A 24622-nucleotide genomic window follows, 5' to 3' on the forward strand; every position below is an offset into this window, starting at 1 on the left:
ACTGGATGCTTGGGGCTAGTGCACTGGGACGACCCAGAGGGATGGTATGGGGAGGGAGGAGGGAGGAGGGTTCGGGATGGGGAACACATGTATACCCGTGGTGGATTCATTTTGATATTTGGCAAAACTAATACAATTATGTAAAGTTTAAAAATTATATAAAATTAAAAAAAAAAAAAACTCATGTCCATTGAGTCAGTGATGTCATCCAACCATCATATCCTCTGTCGTCCCCTTTTCTTCCCACTTTCAATCTTTCCCAGCATCAGGGTCTTGTCCAATGAGTCAGTTCTTTACATCAGGGTCCAAAGTATTGGAGTCTCACCATGAGCATCAGCCCTTCCAATGAATATTCAGGACTGATTTCCTTTAGGATTGACTGTTGGATCTCCTTGCAGTCCAAGGGACTCTCTAGAGTCTTCCCCAACACCACAGTTCAAGAGCATCAACTCTTTGGATCTCAGCTTTCTTTATAGTCCAATTCTCACATCCATACATGACTACTGGGAAAACCATAGCTTTGACTAGACAGACTTTTGTTGGCAAAGTAATGTCTCTGCTTTTTAATACGTTGTCTAGGTTGGCCTTAACTTTTCTTCTAAGGAGCAAGCATCTTTTAATTTCATGACTGCAGTCACCATCTGCAGTGATATTGGAGCCCCCCAAATAAAGTATGTCACTGTTTCCACTGTTTCTCTATCATTTGCAATGAAATGATGGGACCAGATGCCATGATCTTAGCCTTCTGAATGTTGAGTTTTAAGCCAAGTTTTTCACTCTCCTCTTTCACTTTCATCAAGAGGCGCTTTAGTTCTCTTCACTTTCTGCCATAAGAGTGGTGTTATTTGCATATCTGAGGTTATTGATATTTCTCCATACAATCTTGATTCCAGCTTGTGCTTCACCCAGCCCAGCGTTTCTCATGATGTACTCTGCATTTAAGTTAAATAAGCACGGTGACAATATACAACCTTGACGTACTCCTTTCCCGATTTGGAACCCGTCCATTGTTACATGTCAAGTTCTAATCGTTACTTCTTGACCTGAATATAGATTTCTCAAGAGGCAGGTCAGGTAGTCTTGTATTCCCATCCCTTGTAGAATTTTCCACAGTTTTTTGTGATCCACACAGTCAAAGGCTCTAACATAGTCATTAAAGCAGAAGTAGATGTTTTTCTGAAACTCTCTCTATGATCCAGCAGATGTCAGCAATTTCATCTCTGGTTCCTCTGTCTTTTCTAAAACAAGCTTGAACACCTGGAAGTTCATGGTTCATGTACTATTGAAGGGTGGCTTGGCAAATTTTGAGCCTTACTTTACTCACATGTGAGATGAGTGCAATTGTGCAGTAGTTTGAACATTCTTTGGCATTGCCTTTCTTTGGGATTGGAATGAACAGTGATCTTTTCCAGTCTTGTGGCCACTGATGAGTTTTCCAAATTTGCTGGTGTATTGAGTGTAGCACTTTCACAGCATCATCTTTTAAGATTTGAAATAGCTCAACTGGAAGTCCATCCATTAGCTTTGTTCATAGTGATGCTTCCTAAGGCCCACTTGACTTCACATTCCAGTATGCTTGGCTCTAGGTGAGTGATAACACCATCATGGTTATCTGGGTCATGAAGATTTTTTTTTTATATAGTTCTTCTGTGTATTCTTGCCACTTCTTAATATCTTTTGCTTCTGTTAGGTCCAGTGAACCTAACAGATGTGCCCATCTTTGCATGAAAATTTCCCTTGGTATCTCTAATTTTCTTGAAGCGTTCTCTAGTCTTTCCAATTCTACTGTTTTCCTCTATTTCTTTGCACTGATCGTTGAGGCAGTCTTTCTTCTCTCTCCTTGCTATTCTTTGGAACTCTCCATTCAAATGGGTATGTATTTCATTTTCCCTTTGATTTCACATTTTTTCTTTTCTCAACTATTTGTAAGGCCTCCTTGAACAACCATTTCGCCTTTTTGTATTTCTTTTTTGGGGGGATGATCTTTATCACTGTCTCCTGTACAATGTCATGAACCTCCATCCATAGTTCTTCAGGCACTGTATCTATCAGATCTAATCCCGGGAATCTATTTGGCACTTCCACTGTATCATTGTAAGGATTTGATTTAGATCACGCCTGAAAGGTCTAGTGGTTTTCTCTATTTTTGTCAGTTGAAGTCTGTATTTGGCAAAAAGAAGTTCATGATTTGAGCCACAGTCAGCTCCCAGTCTTGATTTTGCTGACTGTATAGAGCTTCTCCATCTTTGGCTAAAGAGAATATAATCAATATGATTTTGGTATTCACCATCTGGTGATGTCCATCTGTAGAGTCTTCTCTTATGTTGTTGGATGAGGGTGTTTGCTATGACCAGTGAATTCTTTTGGGAAAACTCTATTAGCCTTTGACCTGCTTTGTTTTGTACTCCAAGACCAAATTTGTCTGTTATTCCAGGTGTCTCTTGACTACCTACTTTTGCATTCCAGCATCCTATATTGAAAAGGACATCTTTTTTCGGTGTTAGTTCTAGAGAATCATTTAACTTCTGCATTACTGGTCGGGGAATAGACTTGGATTACTGTGATACTGTATGGTTTGTCTTGGAAACAAACATAGATTACTCTGTCATTTTTGAGATTGCATCCAAGTATTGTATTTTAGACTCTTTTGTTGACCATGATGGCTACTCCATTTCTTCTAAGGGATTCCTGCCCACAGTAGTAGATATAATGGTCATCTGAGTTAAATTCACATATTCCCGTCCATTTTAGTTTGCTGATTCCTAAAATGTCAATGTTCACTCTTGCCATCTCCTGTTTGACCACTTCCAATTTGCTTGATTCATGGACCTAACATTCCGTGTTCCTATGCATTATTGCTCTTTACAACATTGGACTTTACTGCCATCACCAGTCACATCCACAACTCTGTGCTTTTTTTTTCTTTTCTCCATATCTTCATTCTTTCTGAAGTTCTTTCTCCACTGATCTCCACCTACCCTCCTGTGGAGTTCATCTTTCAGTATTGTATCTTTTTGCCTTTTCATACTGTTCAGCAGTGGCCTGCTGCAGGGTTGGAGGCACTGAGTGCAGCAGTACCTGTATGGGACCTTTTGAAGAAGGTCGCCATTACCTTCATTGCCTCCACCATAGTTTGGTCTCAAGTCACAGAACAGGGAGGGAACACAGCCCCACCCATCAACAGATAATTGGATTAAAGATTTACTGAGCATGGCCCCACTCATCAGAATAAGACTCAGTTTCCCCCTAGTCAGTCTCTCCCATCAGGAAGCTTTCATAAGCCTTTTATCCTTCTCCATCAGAGGGCAGAATGAAAACCACTGTCACAGTAAAATAACCAATCTAATCACACGGACCACAGCCTTGTCTAACTCAATGAAACTATGAGCCATGCCCTATAGGGCCACCCAAGACAGACAGGTCATGGTGGAGAATTCTGACAAATGTGGTCCATTGGAGAAGGGAATGGCAAATCACTTCGATATTCTTGCCTTGAGAACCTCATGAATAATATGAACATTTGCAATTAATTTCTCCCATTCTGAGGATTTTTTTCATCTCGTTTATGGTTTCCTTTGCTGTGCAAAAGCTTTTAAGTTTAATTAGGTCCCATTTATTTACTTTTGTTTTTAATTTCCATTATTGTAGGAGGTGGGTCATAGAGGATCTTGCTGTGGTTTATGTCAAAGAGTGTTCTATGTATGTTTTCCTCTGAGTTTTATAGTTTCTGGTATTACACTTACTTTTTTTGAATACAAATATGAGTTGAGAGTATATATACATTCACAGACAGGTGAGTCTAATCTTTTGTGAATTGTGTGCTCTCCATAATTTTTTGTGTTCTCTAGAAAGCATCAATAAATTATCTAGGCAATTTAAAACTCCAATAAAATCTATAATTTTCTCAACTTCTTACAGTGAACTTTAACAAGTCTTGCATGTACCATATTCCTTTGGCCTTTCTAAAAGTGAAACATGATTCCCATCAAGTATATATACACAAGTGCTGAGTAAATGCTTAGAATTTGGTATACACAATGAAATTCTGTATTAATAAAACAGGAAATATTGACGTTTAATCCTACCGATAGTACTGAGTGTACTATAGTGAACTTTTGGTTTTATAATAAATTGGAAAGTCAAATATGACAGGTTTCCAATCTTTTACAAACTCCACTTATATGACAAAAAAATCCTTTAGCCACTATTTGTCAGTTAACCATAGAGGGTTTCAACTTCCACTTCTGTAAGATGACAGGAATATACTAGATTTTCAAGGTCCTTTCCATTTGTAGTTATATGTAATTTCATTATTGTGCTTCTGGACATTTATTTAAAGGGAAGAACAAGTTCAGCTCTACTTTTTAAATATACAACCAACTCAAGGTGATTTTCATGTGTTTTTTTAATTTTGTTTTCAATGTTGCATAACTAGGGAGTAATACCAGCAAGACAGTAGGCTAGTAAGTTCTAGTATCTTATTCTAGCACAAAAAGTTATGGAATAAACCAACAGAAACGGGCCCAGATAACTTTGCAGCAGTTTTGGAAACCAGTCAAGATCCAAAGAAATAAATTCCATGCTCATTTAAGAAAATGAAGTAGCAGGAGGAGCTAAGATGGCGGAGGAGTAGGACGGGGAGAACACTTTCTCCCCCACAAATTCATCAAAAGAACATTTAAACACTGAGTAAATTCCACAAAATAACTTCTGAAAGCCGGCAGAGGACATCAGGTACCCAGAAAAGCAACCCAAGTCTTCGAAAGGAGGTAGGGAAAAATATAAAAGACAAAAAAAAGGGACAAAAGAGGGAGGGACGGAGTTCCATCCTGGGAAGGGAGTCTTAAAAAGAGAGAAGTTTCCAAACACCAGGAAACCTTCTCACTGCCGAATCTGTGCGGAGCCTTGGAAACACAGAGGGCAACATAACAGGGAGGAAAAATAAATAATTAAAACCCGCACATTGCGAGCCCTACGGTAACTCCCCCAGCGGAGAAGCAGCACAGACGCCTGCATACGCCATTAGCAAGCGGGGGCTGGGCAGGGAGGCACGGCGCGGTGCGGGCTGCATCGCAAGAATCTGGCCTGAATACCCCAAGCACTATCTGAGCGAAATAATTTGGGCTAGCAAACCAGACTGTGGGATATCTACCACGCGAAAAGCCAGCCCTAACTTATGACACCGTCAGGCCCGCGCACGGAATAAAGGACTGAACAGAGAGAGCCGGCGGCAGACCATCCCCCTCCGGTGATAGGCAGCCAGAGCCGGAAGGGGACAATCGCAGCCCCAGAGAGACATTATCTATAAAACTGTAAGCAGGCTTCTTTGTTAACTAAAACTTCTTGGGGGTCTGGACGGTCAACATCTGCCTGAGAAGGTGTGCCGGTGCACAACTAGATAACCGAGCTGCGGGGAGGCGATAAGTCGCAGCAATCGCACGCGCAAAACACATCACCTGAGCTGCTTGGATCTGGGAAGGGCACAAAACGCAGGCCCAACTGAGAGTCTGCGCCTCTGAGGACTACCCGAGTGCCTGAACTTGAGCGGCTTGGACCTGGAAAGTACAGACAGGCCAGGGCGGGCCGCGGATGGTTCGCGGCGGAGCAACCTAGAGCCTGAGCAGCGTGGGCAGAGAGGCTACACGCGCCGTGAACTGGGGGCAGACCCAGTGTGGCTGAGGCACTGCGAGCACACGCCAGTGTTATTTGTTTGCAGCATCCCTCCCTACCTCCCCTCAGTGTGACTGAACAAGTGAGCCTATTAAAAAAAAAAAAAATTTAAGTCCTCTATTATTCCTTTAATTTCCACTTTTATAACCAATTACTTTGCAAAAAAAAAAAAAAAAAACCTATTTTTTTAAGGCAAACTTCATATATATATATATATATATATATATTAAACTTTATATAATTGTATTAGTTTTGCCAAACATCAAAATGAATCCACCACAGGTATACATGTGTTCCCCATCCTATTTTTTTTTAATAATTTTTTGACCTTTTTTTTTCTTTTTCCTTCTTTTCTTTAACATTGTATTTTTGAAATTCCAAACTCTACTCTAGATTTTTAATTTTAGCTTTTTAGTATTTGTTATCAATTTTGTACCTATAGTTTTTTTTTTATATAATTTCTGTGACCCTTTTTTATTTTTTCTTTTTCTTTTTCTCTGTTTCTTTCTCTTCTTCTTTTAAATAACATTATATATCTGAAATTCCAAACTCTATTCTAGATTTTTAATTTATGCTTTTTGGTATTTGTTATCAATTTTGTACCTGTATTTTTTTTTATATATATAATTTATGTGACCTTGTTTGTTCTTGTTTGTTTGTGTTTTTTTCTCTCTCTTTCTTTTTCTTCTTCTTTTTTTAACACTGTATTTTTGAAATTCCACACTCTACTTTGCTTTTTGGTATTAGTTATCAATTTTGTACCTATATTTTCTTTATAATTTTTGCGACCTTGTTTGTTTTTGTATGTTTGTTTTTTCTCTCTTTCTTTTCCTTCTTCTTTTCTTTAACATCGTGTTTTTGAAATTCCAAACTCTACTCTAGATTTTTAATTTTTGCTTTTATGTATTTGTTACCAATTTTGTACCTTTAAGAACCCAATCTTCAGTACCCATTTTTCACTAGGGAGCGAGATTACTGGCTTAACTGCTCTCTCTCCCTTTGAACTCTCCTTTTTCTCCACTAGGTCGCCTGTGTCTCCTCCCTAACCCCTCTCTACTCTACCCAACTCTGTGAATTTCTGTGTGTTCCAGATGGTGTAGAACACTTAGGGAACTGATTACTGGCTGGATCTGTCTCCCTCCTTTTCATTCCCCCCATTTATCCTCCTGGCCACCTCTGCCACCTTCTTCCTTCTTCTCTTCTCTGTATAACTCTGTGAACAACTCTGAGCGGTCCAGTTGTGGAGTGCACATAAGGAAGAGATTACTGAATAGCCCACTCTCTCCTCTATTGACTCCACCTCATCTCATTCGGGTCACCTCTAACTCCCTCCTCACTCTTCTCTTCTCCATATAACGCTGTAAACCTCTCTGGGCGAAACAAGTTTCAGGGCAAGACATACCAAGCAAATTCTCCAGCAGCAAGGAACACAGCCCTGAGCTCCAAGATACAGACAGCCCAAAGTCACCCCAAAACCATAGACATCCCATAACTCATTACTGGACATTTCATTGCACTCCAGAGAGAAGAAATACAGCTACACCCCCCCCCCCCAGAACACCGACACAAGCTTCCCTAACCAAGAAACCTTGACAAGCCACCTGTACAAACCCACACAGAGTGAGGAAATGCCACAATAAAGAGAACTCCATAAACTGCCAGAATACAGAAAGGACACCCCAAACTCAGCAATTTAAACAAGATGAACAGACAGAGGAATACCCAGCAGATAAAGGAACAGGATAAAAGCCCACCAAACCAAACAAAAGAGGAAGAGATAGGGAATCTACCTGATAAAGAATTCTGAATAATGATAGTGAAATTGATCCAAAATCTTGAAATCAAAATGGAATCACAGATAAATAGCTTGGAGACAAAGATTGAGAAGATGCAAGAAAGGTTTAACAAGGACCTAGAAGAAATAAAAGAGAGTCAATATAAAATGAATAATGCAATAAATGAAATTAAAAACACTCTGGAGGCAACAAATAGTAGACTAACAGAGGCAGAAGATAGGATTAGTGAATTAGAAGATAGAATGGTAGAAATAAATGAATCAGAGAGGACAAAAGAAAAACGAATTAAAAGAAATGAGGACAATCTCAGGGACCTCCAGGACAATATTAAACGCTACAGCATTCGAATCATAGGGGTCCCAGAAGAAGAAAACAAAAAGAAAGACCATGAGAAAATACTTGAGGAGATAATAGTTGAAAACTTCCCTAAAATTGGGAAGGAAATAATCACCCAAGTCCAAGAAACCCAGAGAGTCCCAAACAGGATAAACCCAAGGCGAAACACCCCAAGACACATATTAATCAAATTAACAAAGATCAAACACAAAGAACAAATATTAAAAGCAGCAAGGAAAAAACAACAAATAACACACAAGGGAATTCCCATTAGGATAACAGCTGATCTTTCAATAGAAACTCTTCAAGCCAGGAGGAAATGGCAAGACATACTTAAAGTGATGAAAGAAAATAACCTACAGCCCAGATTATTGTACCCAGCAAGGATCTCATTCAAATATGAAGGAGAAATCAAAAGCTTCTCAGACAAGCAAAAGCTGAGAGAATTCAGCACCATCAAACCAGCTCTCCAACAAATACTAAAGGATATTCTCTAGACAGGAAACACAAAAAGGGTGTATAAACTTGAACCCAAAACAATAGAGTAAATGCCAACGGGACCATACTTATCAGTAATTACCTTAAATGTAAATGGGTTGAATGCCCCAACCAAAAGACAAAGACTGGCTGAATGGATACAAAAACAAGACCCCTACATATGTTGTCTACAAGAGACCCACCTCAAAACAGGGGATGCATACAGACTGAAAGTGAAGGGCTGGAAAAAGATTTTCCACGCAAATAGGGACCAAAAGAAAGCAGGAGTAGCAATACTTATATCAGATAAAATAGACTTTAAAACAAAGGCTGTGAAAAGAGACAAAGATGGTCATTACTTAATGACCAAAGGATCAATCCAAGAAGAAGATATAACAATTATAAATTTATATGCACCCAACACGGGAGCACCACAATATGTAAGACAAATGCTAACAAGTATGAAAGGAGAAATTAACAACAACACAATAATAGTGGGAGACTTTAATACTTCACTCACACCTATGGATAGATCAACTAAACAGAAAATTAACAAGGAAACACAAACATTAAACAATACAATAGACCAGTTAGACCTAATTGATATCTATAGGACATTTCATCCCAAAACAATGAATTTCACCTTTTTCTCAAGCGCACATGGAACCTTCTCCAGGATAGATCACATCCTGGGCCATAAATCTAGCCTTGGTAAATTCAAAAAAATAGAAATCATTCCAAGCATCTTTTCTGACCACAATGCAGTAAAATTAGATCTCAATTACAGGAGAAAAACTATTAAAAATTCCAACATATGGAGGATGAACAACACCCTGCTGAATAACCAACAAATCACAGAAGAAATCAAAAAAGAAATCAAAATTTGCATAGAAACTAATGAAAATGAAAACACAACAACTCAAAACCTGTGGGACACTTTAAAAGCAGTCCTAAGGGGAAAGTTCATAGCAATACAGGCATACCTCAAGAAACAAGAAAAAAGTCAAATAAATAACCTAACCCTACACCTAAAGCAACTAGAAAAGGAAGAAATGAAGAACCCCAGGGTTAGTAGAAGGAAAGAAATCTTCAAAATTAGGGCAGAAATAAATGCAAAAGAAACAAAAGAGACCATACCAAAAATCAACAAAGCCAAAAGCTGGTTCTTTGAAAGGATAAATAAAATTGACAAACCATTAGCCAGACTCATCAAGAAACAAAGGGAGAAAAATCAAATCAATAAAATTAGAAATGAAAATGGAGAGATCACAACAGACAACACAGAAATACAAAGGATCATAAGACACTACTATCAACAATTATATGCCAATAAAATGGACAACGTGGAAGAAATGGACAAATTCCTAGAAAAGTACAACTTTCCAAAACGGGACCAGGAAGAAATAGAAAATCTTAACAGACCCATCACAGGCACGGAAATTGAAACTGTAATCAAAAATCTTCCAGCAAACAAAAGCCCAGGTCCAGACGGCTTCACAGCTGAATTCTATCAAAAATTTAGAGAAGAGCTAACACCTATCCTGCTCAAACTCTTCCAGAAAATTGCAGAGGAAGGTAAACTTCCAAACTCATTCTATGAGGCCACCATCACCCTAATACCAAAACCTGACAAAGATGCCACAAAAAAAGAAAACTACAGGCCAATATCACTGATGAACATAGATGCAAAAATCCTTAACAAAATTCTAGCAATCAGAATCCAACAACACATTAAAAAGATCATACACCATGACCAAGTGGGCTTTATCCCAGGGATGCAAGGATTCTTCAATATCCACAAATCAATCAATGTAATACACCACATTAACAAATTGAAAAACAAAAACCATATGATTATCTCAATAGATGCAGAGAAAGCCTTTGACAAAATTCAACATCCATTTATGATAAGAACTCTCCAGAAAGCAGGAATAGAAGGAACATACCTCAACATAATAAAAGCTATATATGACAAACCCACAGCAAACATTATCCTCAATGGTGAAAAATTGAAAGCATTTCCTCTAAAGTCAGGAACAAGACAAGGGTGCCCACTTTCACCATTACTATTGAACATAGTTTTGGAAGTTTGGCCACAGCAATCAGAGCAGAAAAAGAAATAAAAGGAATCCAAATTGGAAAAGAAGAAGTAAAACTCTCACTGTTTGCAGATGACATGATCCTTTACATAGAAAACCCTAAAGACTCCACCAGAAAATTTCTAGAACTAATCAATGATTATAGTAAAGTTGCCAGATATAAAATCAACACACAGAAATCCCTTGCATTCCTATACACTAATAATGAGAAAACTGAAAGAGAAGTTAAGGAAACAATTCCATTCACCATTGCAACAGAAAGAATAAAATACTTAGGAATATATCTACCTAAAGAAACTAAAGACCTATATATAGAAAACTATAAAACGCTGGTGAAATAAATCAAAGAGGACACTAATAGATGGAGAAATATACCATGTTCATGGATTGGAAGAATCAATATAGTGAAAATGAGTATTCTACCCAAAGCAATTTATAGATTCAATGCAATCCCTATCAAGCTACCAACGGTATTCTTCACAGAGCTAGAACAAATAATTTCACAATTTGTATGGAAATACAAAAAACCTCGAATAGCCAAAGCTATCTTGAGAAAGAAGAATGGAACTGGAGGAATCAACCTACCTGACTTCAGGCTCTATTACAAAGCCACAGTTGTCAAGACAGTATGGTACTGGCACAAAGACAGAAATATTGATCAATGGAACAAAATAGAAAGCCCAGAGATAAATCCACACACATATGGACACCTTATCTTTGACAAAGGAGGCAAGAATATACAATGGAGAAAAGACAATCTCTTTAACAAGTGGTGCTGGGAAAACTGGTCAACCACTTGTAAAAGAATGAAACTAGAACACTTTCTAACACCTTACACAAAAATAAACTCAAAATGGATTAAAGATCTAAACGTAAGACCAGAAACTAGAAAACTCCTAGAGGAGAACATAGGCAAAACACTCTCCGACATACATCACAGCAGGATCTTCTATGACCCACCTGCCAGAATATTGGAAATAAAAGCAAAAATAAACAAATGGGACCTAATTAAACTTAAAAGCTTCTGCACAACAAAGGAAACTATTAGCAAGGTGAAAAGGCAGCCTTCAGAATGGGAGAAAATAATAGCAAATGAAGCAATGGACAAACAACTAATCTCAAAAATATACAAGCAACTCCTACAGCTCAACTCCAGAAAAATAAATGACCCAATCAAAAAATGGGCCAAAGAACTAAATAGACATTTCTCCAAAGAAGACATACAGATGGCTAACAAACACATGAAAAGATGCTCAACATCACTCATTATCAGAGAAATGCAAATCAAAACCACTATGAGGTACCATTTCACGCCAGTCAGAATGGCTGCGATCCAAAAGTCTACAAGCAATAAATGCTGGAGAGGGTGTGGAGAAAAGGGAACTCTCTTACACTGTTGGTGGGAATGCAAACTAGTACAGCCACTATGGAGAACAGTGTGGAGATTCCTTAAAAAACTGGAAATAGAACTGCCTTATGATCCAGCAATCCCACTGCTGGGCATACACACTGAGGAAACCAGAAGGGAAAGAGACATGTGTACCCCAATGTTCATCGCAGCACTGTTTATAATAGCCAGGACATGGAAGCAACCTAGATGCCCATCAGCAGATGAATGGATAAGAAAGCTGTGGTACATATACACAATGGAGTATTACTCAGCCATTAAAAAGAATACATTTGAATCAGTTCTAATGAGATGGATGAAACTGGACCCTATTATACAGAGTGAAGTAAGCCAGAAAGAAAAACACCAATACAGTATACTAACGCATATATATGGAATTTAGAAAGATGGTAACAATAACCCTGTGTACAAGACAGCAAAAGAGACACTGATGTATAGATCAGTCTTATGGACTCTGTGGGAGAGGGAGAGGGTGGGGAGATTTGGGAGAATAGCATTGAAACATGTATAATATCATGTATGAAACGAGTCGCCAGTCCAGGTTCGATGCACGGTACTGGATGCTTGGGGCTGGTGCACTGGGACGACCCAGAGGGAGGGGAGGGGAGGGAGGAGGGAGGAGGGTTCAGGATGGGGAACACGGGTATACCTGTGGCAGATTCATTTCTATATTTGGCAAAACTAATACAATATTGTAAAGTTTTAAAATAAAATAAAATTTAAAAAAAAAAAGAAAAAGAAGTAGGCAATTTTGTGAAATTCTTACTTGCTGTTACCCAACTCCCTCCTAGAAAGACATGGTTTGTATTTGAGAAAGCAGTAGCTCAGCCCCAGCTCCTTCAGTTCCTTTTCCTGAATCAGAGAGAGAAGAGCAAAGCTAATAATCTACAATCTAACCCATCTCAATTGTTCCCAAAGAGGTTATTTTCTGTGTTACCTAGCTCAGAGCTCAGACAGTCTAATGTGGCATAGTTCAGATATCAGGCTAGGAAAAGCCATGAGAAGTAGTGCACATAGTTCCTGAAAATTGAGGGGAGATTACAGATGCACTGACAACTTAGAAAAGAGATTACTGATACTACAAAACTGCTGGTTGTTCCAATAGAAAGCTAAGGCCCTGAAAGACAGCAGGGCCAAGACTCTTAGAAAGATGAATGGCAAAACCAATACAATATTGTAAAGTAATTATCCTCCAATTAAAATAAATATTTTTTTTTTAAGAAAAGTAAGGCATTTAAAAGCAGCCATGTACACAGAGAATCACACACACACACACACCCAGGAAAAAGACGAATTTAGTAAAGGTCTGAGAAGACCTCAAGTCTTAATGCTAGGTTGATCTCAAGCACAGAACATAATTAGTGATTAATTAGTGACAATCTTCCTATGCATGGAGCCAATCGGCAAGGATATTTAAAAATATCCAGTTTTCAACAAATATCCCAAAACATACAAATAAATAGGAAAATGAATATTACTCAAAAGAACAAAATAAACCTCCAGAGCCATTTTTGTTAAAAATATAGGCATCTGTCTTACTAGAGAAAGATATTAAGAGAACTGCCATATATTCTCAAAAAGCAAAAAGAAAAACAGGCAAAAAACTAAAGGAAACAGGAAAATGATAAATGAACAAAAAAAGAATGTCAACAGAGGAAATAACTTATAAAGAAGAAAAAATAGAAATTCTGGCTCTGAAAGATGAAATGACTGAATTTAAAACCTTACTAGAAGGTTTAATTGGAGACTTGAGCAAGCAGAAGGAAGAATAAGTGAACTTGAAGACAAGTCTTTTGAAAATGATCAAGTCTGAGGAGGAAAAAAAATGAAGAAAAGTGAACTAAGTCTAAGGGCATTCTGAGATGACATCAAGTGAGTTAATACACACATTCTAGGAGAAGAAGTGGAAACAGAAAGAGAAGAAGAAGAAAGGAAGGAAGAGGAGGTGTGGAAGATCAAGAAGATATGGTTCTATAGTACTAGTAGAATTCAATTCCCCACTTACAATAATGAATAGAATAGATTAGACAGAAGATCAGTAAGTACATGAAAGATGAACAATTATAGGCCAATTGGACCTACTCCTCTAAAACTCAGAAGATACATTTTTCATGAGCAAGCAAGAAACATTATCCAAGATAAAGCATATTTTAGGCCATAAAACAAGTCTTAATAAATTCAAAAGACTGAAAACATGCAGTCTTTTCACAGTGGAATGAAACTCTAAATCAACAACAGAAGGAAAAGAGATATGTCCGCACATAGATAGAAGTGAAAGAATACACATTTAAACAAGTCAAAGAATACATTATAAGGGAAATTAGAAAATATCTTGAAGCAAGTGAAAATGAAAACATGACTCACAAGTGTCTTATGGAATGCAAAGAAAACAATGATAGGAGTCTATAACTGTAAAAGGTTTACATATGAAAGGAAAAAAATTGCAAATCAAAAACCTAACTTTACACTTTGAAAAGGAAGAGTAACTAAACCCAAAGTTAGCATAAGGTAGGAAATAATAGAGGTTATAGCATAAATAAGTAATACAAAGATATAAAGACAATAGAAAAAAAAAACAATGAAATCAAGAGTTGGTTCTACAAAATATCAAAATTGATAAACCTTTAGGTAGATTAAGTTTGAGAAAAGGACAAAACACATATAAAATCAAATGACGTGGAAATTAATACTGCTTTTATGAAAAAGAGAAGATGATAAAAGTACTATGAAAAATTGTTCACTAACAATTTGATTAACCTTGATGAAATGGACACATTTCTAGAAACTCACAACTCATCAAGATTAAACCATTATAAATCTATAATTGTAAGGAAATCAAAGGTTTCCTAACAAATTACAGTTGATCCTTGAACGGTGTGAGTGATAGAGGATCCCTGTACAGTTGAAAGTTTGTGTAAAACTTTACAGTCATCCCTCCATATCCATGGTTCTGTATCAGTGGATTCATGTATTTACTATAGAACAGTTTTTCAGTTGCTCAGTCATGTCTGACTCTTTGCCATACCATGGAATGCAGTATGCAAGGCTTGGCAGTCTTTCACCATTTCCTGGACCTTGCTCAAAGTCATGTCCACTGAGTCAGTGATGCCATCTAACAATCTTTTCCTCTGCCATCCCGTTCTCCTCCTGCCTTCAATCTTTCCCAGCATCAGGGTCTTTTCCAATGAGTTGGTGCTTCACATCAGGTGGCCAAAGCATTGGAACTTCAGGTTCATCATCAGTCCTTCCAATGAATATTCAGGACTGATTTCCTTTAGGATTAACTGATTTGTTCTCCTTGCAGTCCATGGGACTCTCAAGTGTCTTCTCCAGCACAACAGTTTGAAAGCATCAATTCTTCAGTGCTTAGCCTTCTATATGGTCCAACACTCACACCCACACATGACCTTTGGAAAAATCATAGCATTGACTATACAGACCTTTGTTGGCAAAGTGATATCTCTGCTTTTTAATATGCCATGTCATATGCCTTTTTAAGAGGCATGTCATAACTTTTATACCAAGGAGCAAGCATCTTTTAATTTCATAGTTGCAGTCACCATCTGCAGTGATTTTGGAGTCCAAGAAAATAAGGTCTCTCACTGTTTCCATTGTTTGACCATCTGTTTGCCATGAACTGGTAGGACCAGATGCCATGATCTTTGTTTTTTGAATGTTGAGTTTTAAGCCAGATTTTTCACATTCCTATTTCACCTTCATTAACAGGCTCTTTAGTTCCTCTTCACTTTCTGGCATAAGGATGATGTCATCTGCATATCTGAGGTTGTTGATACTTCTCCCAGCAATCTTGATTCCAGCCTGTGCTTCACTGAACCCAGTAGTACTGTAGTACATATTTATTGAAAAAAAAATCCACACAAGTGGATTTGTGCAGTTCATACTGATGTTGCCTTAGGATCAACTGTAGTGAAAAATCTCACAACAAAGAAAAGACAAAGGTCAGATGGCTTCACTGGTGAATTTTCTCATATATTTAGAGAAGAATTAACACTAATCCTTCTCAAAAATCTTTCAAAATATTGAAGAAGTAACAAAAACCACACAATGACACTATAAAAAAAAAAACTACACACCGATATTCCTAATAAATACTGAATGCAAAAATTTTCAACATAATACTAGCAAATTGAATTCATCAGATTATTAATATGATTATATATCATAATAAAGTGGGATTTCTTCCTGGAATGAAACAATGGGTTATCATATAAAAATCAATCCAAGTAATACACTATATACTATACATGAACCAAGAACTTCCAGATATTCAAGCTGGTTTTGGAAAAGGCAGAAGAACAAGAGATCAAATTGCCAACATCCATTGGATCATAGAAAAAGCAAGAGAGTTTCAGAAAAACATCTACTTCTGCTTTATTGACTACACCAAAGCCTTTGACTGTGTAGATCACAACATACCATGGAAAATTCTTCAAGAGATGGGAATACCAGACCACCTTACTTGCCTCCTGAGAAATTGGTATGCAGATCAAGAAGCAGCAGTTAGAAATGGACATGGAACAAGGGCCTGGTTCCAAATTGGGAAAGGAGTACATCAAGGCTGTATATTGTCACCCTGCTTATTTAACTTATATGCAGAGTACATCATGCAAAATTCCAGGTTGGATGAAACACAAGCTGGAATCAAGACTGCCTGGAGAAGTATCAATAACCTCAGAGAGGCAGCTGACACTACCCTTATGGCAGAAATTGAAGAACTAAAGAGCTTCTTGATGAAAGTGAAAGAGGAGAGTGAAAATGTTGGCTTAAAACTCAACATTCAAAAAATTTAGATCATGGCATCTGGCCCTATCACTTCATGGAAAATAGATGGTTAAACAATGGAAACAGCAAGAGACTTTATTTTTGGGGGCTCCAAAATCACTGCAGATGGTGACTGCAGCCATGAAATTAAAATATGCTTGCTCCTTGGAAGAAAAGCTATGACAAACCTAGACAACATATTAAAGGGCAGAGACATTACTTTGCCAACAGAATTCCATCTAGTTAAAGCTATGGTTTTTCCAGTAGTCATCTATGGATATGAGAGTTGGACCATAAGGAAAGCTGAGAGCTGAACAACTGAGGCTTTTGAACTGTCGTGTTGGAGAAGACTCTTGAGAGTCCCTTGGACTGCAAGGAGATCAAACCAGTCAATCCTAAAGGAAATCAGTCCTTAATATTTATTGGAAGGACTGATGCTGAAGCTGAAACTCCAGTACTTTGGCCATCTGATGCGAAGAGCTGACTCATTGCAAAAGACCCTAATGTTGTGAAAGATTGAAGGCAGGAGGACAAGGGAACAACAGAGAATGAGATGGTTGGATGGCATCACCAACTCGATGGACCTGAGTTTGAGAAAGCTCCTGGAGTTGGTGATGGACAGGGAAGCCTGGCGTGCTTCAGTCCATGGGGTCACAAAGAGTCAGACACGACTGAGCCACTGGACTAAACTGAACTGAACTGAATACACTACACTGGCAGAAAGAAGAGGAAAAAAACACATATTCTCTCACCTAATGCACAAAAAGTATGTAACAAAATACTTTCAATCATCTTTTAATGATAAAAGCAGTAACCAAAGTAGGAACAGAATAAAACCAACTTAACATAATAAAGGCCAGATATAGAAAACCCAGATCTATCATACTTAATGAGGAAAGACTGAAGGCTTTCTCTCTGAGATCAAGAACAAGACAATAATAGGAATTTTCACCACTTCTATTCAACATAGAGAAATAAAATGCAAACACACTGGAAAAGAAGAAATTAAAGAAGATACCATGAGGGAGAAAAATATCTCATGTTCCTGGATTAGCAGACACAATATTATTAAGATGTCAATATCACCAAAGTGATCTACAGAATCTATGCAATGTCTATGAAAACCCCAGCAACTCTTTTTGCAGGAATAGAGATATCCATTATAAACCTATATCGAATCTTGGGGATCCAGAGCAGCCAAAATAATTTTGAAAAAAGATGAACAAAGATTGAGGTTTAATACTTCTTTATTTCAAAACTTACTAGAAAGCTACAATAATAAAGAGTGTGGTGCTGGCACAGTGACAGATGTAATTACAAACGATATAGAATACAGAGCCAGAAATATACCCTCACATACATTGTAAAATAATTTTTGTGAATGAGGCCAAGACCATTCAATGAGGAAAGGACAGTCTTTTCAACAAATATTCATAGGAAAAATGGATATCCACCTGTAAAATAATGAAGTTGTATTTTTACCTTACTCCATATACAAAAATTAACTCAAATGGATCAAAGGCCTGAACATAAGAGCTAGAACTATGGAACTCTTATAAGAAAACATAGGGGAAATGTTTTATGACATTGAATTTGGCAAAGATCTTTTGGATATGACCCCAAAAGCACAAACTATGAAGAAAAATTGGATTCAATATTAAAAACATTTGCACATCAAAGGGTGCTATTATCAGAGTGCAAAAGCAACCCATGGAATGAAAGTAATGATGTGCAAATCACATATTTGACTAGAGGTTAATATACAGAATATATAAGGAACTCCTATAACTTGACAGCAAAAAGACAAACAACCCAAATAAAAATGGGCAAAGAACTGCAATAGACATTTCTATAAAGAAGATGTACAAATGACTAATAGCACACGTTAAGATGCTCAACAAAGCTAACCAATAGAGAAACCTAAATCACAAACACAAAGAGATACCACTTCAAATCCATTGGGATAGCTATGAAAAACAAATCAGTGTTGGTGAGGATGTACAGTAATAGAATTCCTTTTGCTTTGCTGGTGGGAATATAAAATAGTACAGCTTCAGTGGAAAACAGTATGGAGGTTCCTTAAACATTTAAAAATAGAATTTATGATAAAGAAACTCTACTTCTATGTATACCCAAAATAATTGAAAGCAGAGGTTCAAACAGATATCTGTACACGTATATTCTAGCAGCATTTTTCATAGTAGTCAAAAAGTGAAGCGACTCCAATTGTAAATTGATGAATGAGTGGATAAAGAAAATGATGTGGTATGTACATATAATGTCATATTTTTCAGCTTTCAAAAGGAAAGGAAATTCAGATAAATGCTATAACTTTTATGAAACTTGAAGAATTATAAGGCTCAGTAAAATAAGCCAGACACAAAAGGATTATTTATGACTCCACTTTTATTAGGTACCTAGAATTATGAAATTCATAGAAAAAGTAAAATGGTGGTTGCCAGGGACTGAGGTGAGGAAGGAATGGGGATTTATTGTTTAATGAGGATAGAGTTTCAATCTGAGGAAGTGAAAAAAGTTCTGGAGGTGGATGATGATAATGTTTCACAACAATGTGAATGTACTTAATGATACTGAACTGTGCACTTAAAAATGCTTAAAATGATAAATTTTATGTTATATATATTTTGCCAACCTAAAAAAATAATCTGGCGTAATGAACAGGTGATCAATTATTACTTTGCTAACTCTGGAGAAAACTGATATGAAAAAGCTCCCTTTTACATATGTCTAACTATAATATCCAATACTTTGGCCGCCAGATGTGAAGAACTGACTCATTTGAGTCACTCAGTCATGTCTGACTCTTTGCGATGCCATGAACTGTAGCCTAACAGGTTCCTCTATCCGTGGAATTTTCCAGGCAAGAGTACTCCAGTGGGTTGCCATTTCCTTCTCCAGGGGATCTTCCTGACCCAGGGATCGAACCCAGGTCTCCCACATTGCAGGCAGACACTTTACCTTCTGAGCAACCAGGAAAGCCCACATATATTTAACTATAATATCCAATACTTTGGCCACCTGATGTGAAGAACTGACTCATTGGAAAAGACCCTAATACTGGGAAAGATTGAAGGTAGGAGGAGAAGGGGATAACAGAGAATACGATGGTTGGATGGCATCACCAATTCCATGGACCTGAGGTTGAGCAAGCTCCAGGAGTTGGTGATGGACAGGGAAGCTTGGCATGCTGCAGTCCATGGGGTCTCAAAGAGTGGTACATGGCTGAGTGACTGAACTGAACTGAACATTTGAGACAGTAATTGACCTTCTTTATGTTTTGCATAATTCTTAAAATTTGTTTGCATCTGTTAGGAACCAATCTCTTGAAAAGCATTCCAGATATACACTGAGTAGCAGGGAGCTAATCATTTAGGATTAAACTTAAGGGGGAAAAAAAAAAAAAACTACCAAAAATCAATTATTCCCTGTAAGAAACAAAGTATTATCACTATCAATTATGCCTTTCAGAAGAAAAATAATAGTATTTGTATGCTTTCGTTTAGTCTTTTCTGCCTACATTTTATCCTATATATCACTGTTTTTTTTGTTTGTTTGTTTTATTTTTTTTTAATTTTATTTTATTTTTAAACTTTACATAATTGTATTAGTTTTGCCAAATATCAAAATGAATCCACCACAGGTATACATGTGTTCCCCATCCTGAACCCTCCTCCCTCCTCCCTCCCCATACCATCCCTCTAGGCCGTCCCAGTGCACTAGCCCCAAGCATCCAGTATCATGTATCAAACCTGGACTGGCAACTCGTTTCTTACATGATATTTTACATGTTTCAATGTCATTCTCTCAAATCTTCCCACCCTCTCCCTCTCCCACAGAGTCCATAAGACTGTTCTATACATCAGTGTCTCTTTTGCTGTCTCATACACAGGGTTATTGTTACCATCTTTCTAAATTCCATATATATGCGTTAGTATACTGTATTGATGTTTTTCCTTCTGGCTTACTTCACTCTGTATAATAGGCTCCAGTTTCATCCACCTCATTAGAACTGATTCAAATGTATTCTTTTTAATGGCTGAGTAATACTCCATTGTGTATATGTACCACAGCTTTCTTATCCATTCATCTGCTGATGGACATCTAGGTTGCTTCCATGTCCTGGCTATTATAAACAGTGCTGCGATGAACACTGGGGTACACGTGTCTCTTTCCCTTCTGGTTTCCTCAGTGTGTATGCCCAGCAGTGGGATTGCTGGATCATAAGGCAGTTCTATTTCCAGTTTTTTAAGGAATCTCCACACTGTTAACAAATGGGACCTAATTAACCTTAAAAGCTTCTGCACATCAAAGGAAACTATTAGCAAGGTGAAAAGGCAGCCTTCAGAATGGGAGAAAATAATAGCAAATGAAGCAACTGACAAACAACTAATCTCAAAAATATACAAGCAACTCCTACAGCTCAACTCCAGAAAAATAAACGACCCAATCAAAAAATGGGCCAAAGAACTAAATAGACATTTCTCCAAAGAAGACATACAGATGGCTAACAAACACATGAAAAGATGCTCAACATCACTCATTATCAGAGAAATGCAAATCAAAACCACTATGAGGTACCATTTCACACCAGTCAGAATGGCTGTGATCCAAAAGTCTACAAATAATAAATGCTGGAGAGGGTGTGGAGAAAAGGGAACCCTCTTACATTGTTGGTGGGAATGCAAACTATATATCACTGTTAAATCAATTTTCTCCAAACTATTTTTCATTGTAATATTCCATTTCTCCAAAATTTAATTACCCTTTTGTCTGCGAGATAAAATCCAAAAGTTTTCATCTTGACATTTTTGGCTATCAAAAATCTGGTATGTAATTGAGTTTTTAATTGCTCTTCCAAATACCTTTAAGTTTAATGTCTCTGCTCATATTTATGAAGCTTTCTCCTTTACTTTCATGGTTTGGGTTGTGTTTTTTTCCTAGACCTGAAATTCTCTCCATTCTTTTTTATGCCTACAAAGTTCACATTCTACCTGGTTCATGAATTTCTCTTGAAAGATGCCATCCATACTGATCTGTCTTTTGAATTCTGATAACTTAACTGACTGAAAATTTGTCACTTGGACTTAGGCTATTATCAACTGCTATGTGTGTGTGTATATATACATATATATAGGACTTCCCTGGTGGCTCAGACAGTAAAGCATCTGCCTACAATGTAGGAGACCCGGGTTCGATCCCTGGGTCAGGAAGATCCTCTGGAGAAAGAAATGCCAACCCACTCCAGTACTCTTGCTTGGAATACCTCACGGACTGAGGAGCATGGCAGGCTACAGTCTATGGGGTCACAAAGAGTCAAACATTAGTGAGTGACTTCACTTCACTTTATACATATGTATATATATGTGTGTGTGTGTGTATATATATAGTTGCTCAGTTGTGTCTGACTTTGTGATCCAGTGCTCAGTTGCTCAGTCGTGTCTGACTTTGTGATCCAGTGAACTGTAGCCTGCCAGTCTCCTTTGTCCATGGAATTTTCCAGGCAAGAATACTGGGGTGTATAGCCATTCCCTTCTCTAAGGGATCTTCCCAATTTAGGAATAGAACATGAGTGATAAAGCTACAAAGTAATATGACTGACAAAAAATGTAGCACACTTTGTTCATCCAGATTAATGTCTCCCATTCAAAGAAGCTACCTGTGAGGAATTAAATACTTAATGCAATACAGTCATTGTTCAGAACATCATAAACACCTCTCTTTGGGATATTTGTTTCTGTTTATTTTGCAGTGATAAGCCTTGGAGTTGGTGATGGACAGGGAGGCCTGGCATGCTGCAATTCATGGGGTTGCAAAGAGTCAGACATGACTGAGTGACTGAACTGAACTGAACTGAACTGCAGCCTTTTTTCTTAGAGAACTGATTCAGTTTTTGAAACCGTGAAGTTGTGATTTGAGCCAGTGAATAGTTGAGTGATATAGCTTGTAATAAAAATACATTTATTCTTACTTCTGTCTCACTTTATAGAGTGACTATTAAATGATAAAACAATGTATTCTTTTCATACACTTCTCATGATGAATCTGGAATGCATATGCAAGATTTCTTCAAAATATTTTGAGCCTAGGAGTAAGGATAAAGTTTTAAAAAAAATTAAACCTCTGAAAGAATTAACACTTATTTGGAAGACTACATTTTGGCAGCTTAAAAATCCTTCTCATTTCTGAAAAAAACAAATAACGGAATAAATAATGAATAAATAAAAATATTTTACCGTTCGACACAGGCAGAAAGTCTGGAGCAATGGTTAGAAGCAGGGGCATCATGACCCCCAACCACATATAAAAATCCATTGTATGTTGCAACTCCTACACCTCCACGTCTTTTGGACATTGGAGCACACAGACTCCATCTGTTAGTGTGTGGGTCAAAATATTCCATAGATTTGAGGCAGGAACTTCCATCACGTCCACCAATAGCATATAGCCTAGAATAAAGACAGAAGTATGTGTGTGTGTGTGTGTATATTTGTGCATAGAATTAAAGTGAAAATATACCACACACAGCATTGAACTGTGTATTCTACTCCCTCAGGATTTTATAGCAAAAGGCCTGAATTTGTGAAGGCATTTGTTAAAGTCTACCTTACCCCAAGCCTACCTGCTTCATAATTTTTTTGAAAGTTTCTTTTATGTAATAGATTAAAGGTTTATATAGGAAATAAACTACAGAGAAAGGAAAGAGATAACAAAAGCATTGGTAGTATTTATCTACTAAACCACAATAAAGCTGAACATTTTTAAAGATGGTAAGATCTTTCCAAAACCCAAATCCAGGAACCTTACAATTTTAGCTAGATTTAATTGCCTAGCATTAAACTCTCTATTGCTTTAGTGAACTATTTTATTTAGTGTAAAAAACATTTGTAACTAAGAAGATATTAATTTAACAAATAACTACGGGAATAGGATAAAACCTAAAAACCAGATTTTTTTCCTAGGAAGATGTATTATCTATAACATTTCTCATAAATTTTAAAATGCCAATTTTTTGTATGTATTTTTATTTTTTTAATATAAATTTATTTTAATTGGAGGCTAATTACTTTACAATATTGTATTGGTTTTGCCATACATTAATATGAATCCACCACGGGTGGATTAGCAGTGTTTTTAATTTGTTATTGTTGTTCAACTCTTTTGTGGCCTACTCTTTGTGACTCTATGGACTGTAGTACACCAGGCTTCCCTGTCCTTCACTATCTCCTGGAGTCCACTCAAACTCATGTCCATTGAGTCACTGATGCCATCCAACCATCTCCTCCTCTGTCGTTCCCTTCTCCTCCTGCCTTCAATCTTTCCCAGCATCAGGGTCTTTTCCAGTGAGCCAGCTCTTCACATCAGGTGGCCAAAGTATTGGAGTTTCAGCTTCAGCATCAGTTCTTCCAATGAGTATTCGGGGTTGATTTCTTTTAGGCTTGGTTGGATCTCCTTGATGTCCAAGGGACACTCTTCTCCAGCCCCACAGTTCAAAAGCATCAATTCTTTGGTACTCAGCCTTTTTTATGTACCAACTCTCACAACTGTATATGATTACTGGAAAAACCATAGCTTTGACTATACAGATCTTTGCCAACAAAATGATGTCTCTGTTTTTTAATATGCTGTCTAGTTGTGTCATAGCTTTCCTTTCAAGGAGCAAGTTTCTTTTAATTTCGTGGCTGCAGTCACCATCCATAGTGACTTTGGAGCCCCCCAAAATGAAGTTTGTTACTGTTTCCATTTTTTCCTCACCTATTTGCCATGAAGTGATGGGATCAGATGCCATGATCTTCATTCTTTAAATGCTGAGTTTTAAGCCAGTTTTTCAATCTCCTCTTTCACCCTCATCAAGAGGCCCTTTAGTTCCTGTTTGCTTTCTGCCATTAGAGTGCTATCATCTGCACATCTGAGGTTGTTGATATTTCTCCCAGCAATCTTGATTCCAGCTTGTGATTCATCCAGCCCAGCATTTTGCATGACATACTCTGTATAGAGGGGGCTTTCCTGATAGCTCAGCTTGTAAGAATCATCCT

At 37.4% G+C, this 24622-nt stretch overlaps 1 protein-coding gene across 1 annotated transcript in view; it reads right to left on the bottom strand.

The window, feature by feature from the left end:
• Nucleotides 1–24622, bottom strand: part of KLHL4 (kelch like family member 4) — a 105233-nt gene that overhangs the window by 12020 nt on the left and 68591 nt on the right. Inside the window, exon 9 of the mRNA XM_070783584.1 lies at nucleotides 22823–23035. Coding sequence (XP_070639685.1) covers nucleotides 22823–23035 — 213 coding nt within the window. The remainder of the gene's footprint in view (nucleotides 1–22822; nucleotides 23036–24622) is intronic.

The sequence above is a fragment of the Bos indicus genome, chromosome X, assembly GCF_029378745.1.
Source record: "Bos indicus isolate NIAB-ARS_2022 breed Sahiwal x Tharparkar chromosome X, NIAB-ARS_B.indTharparkar_mat_pri_1.0, whole genome shotgun sequence".
Lineage (NCBI taxonomy): Eukaryota > Metazoa > Chordata > Mammalia > Artiodactyla > Bovidae > Bos > Bos indicus.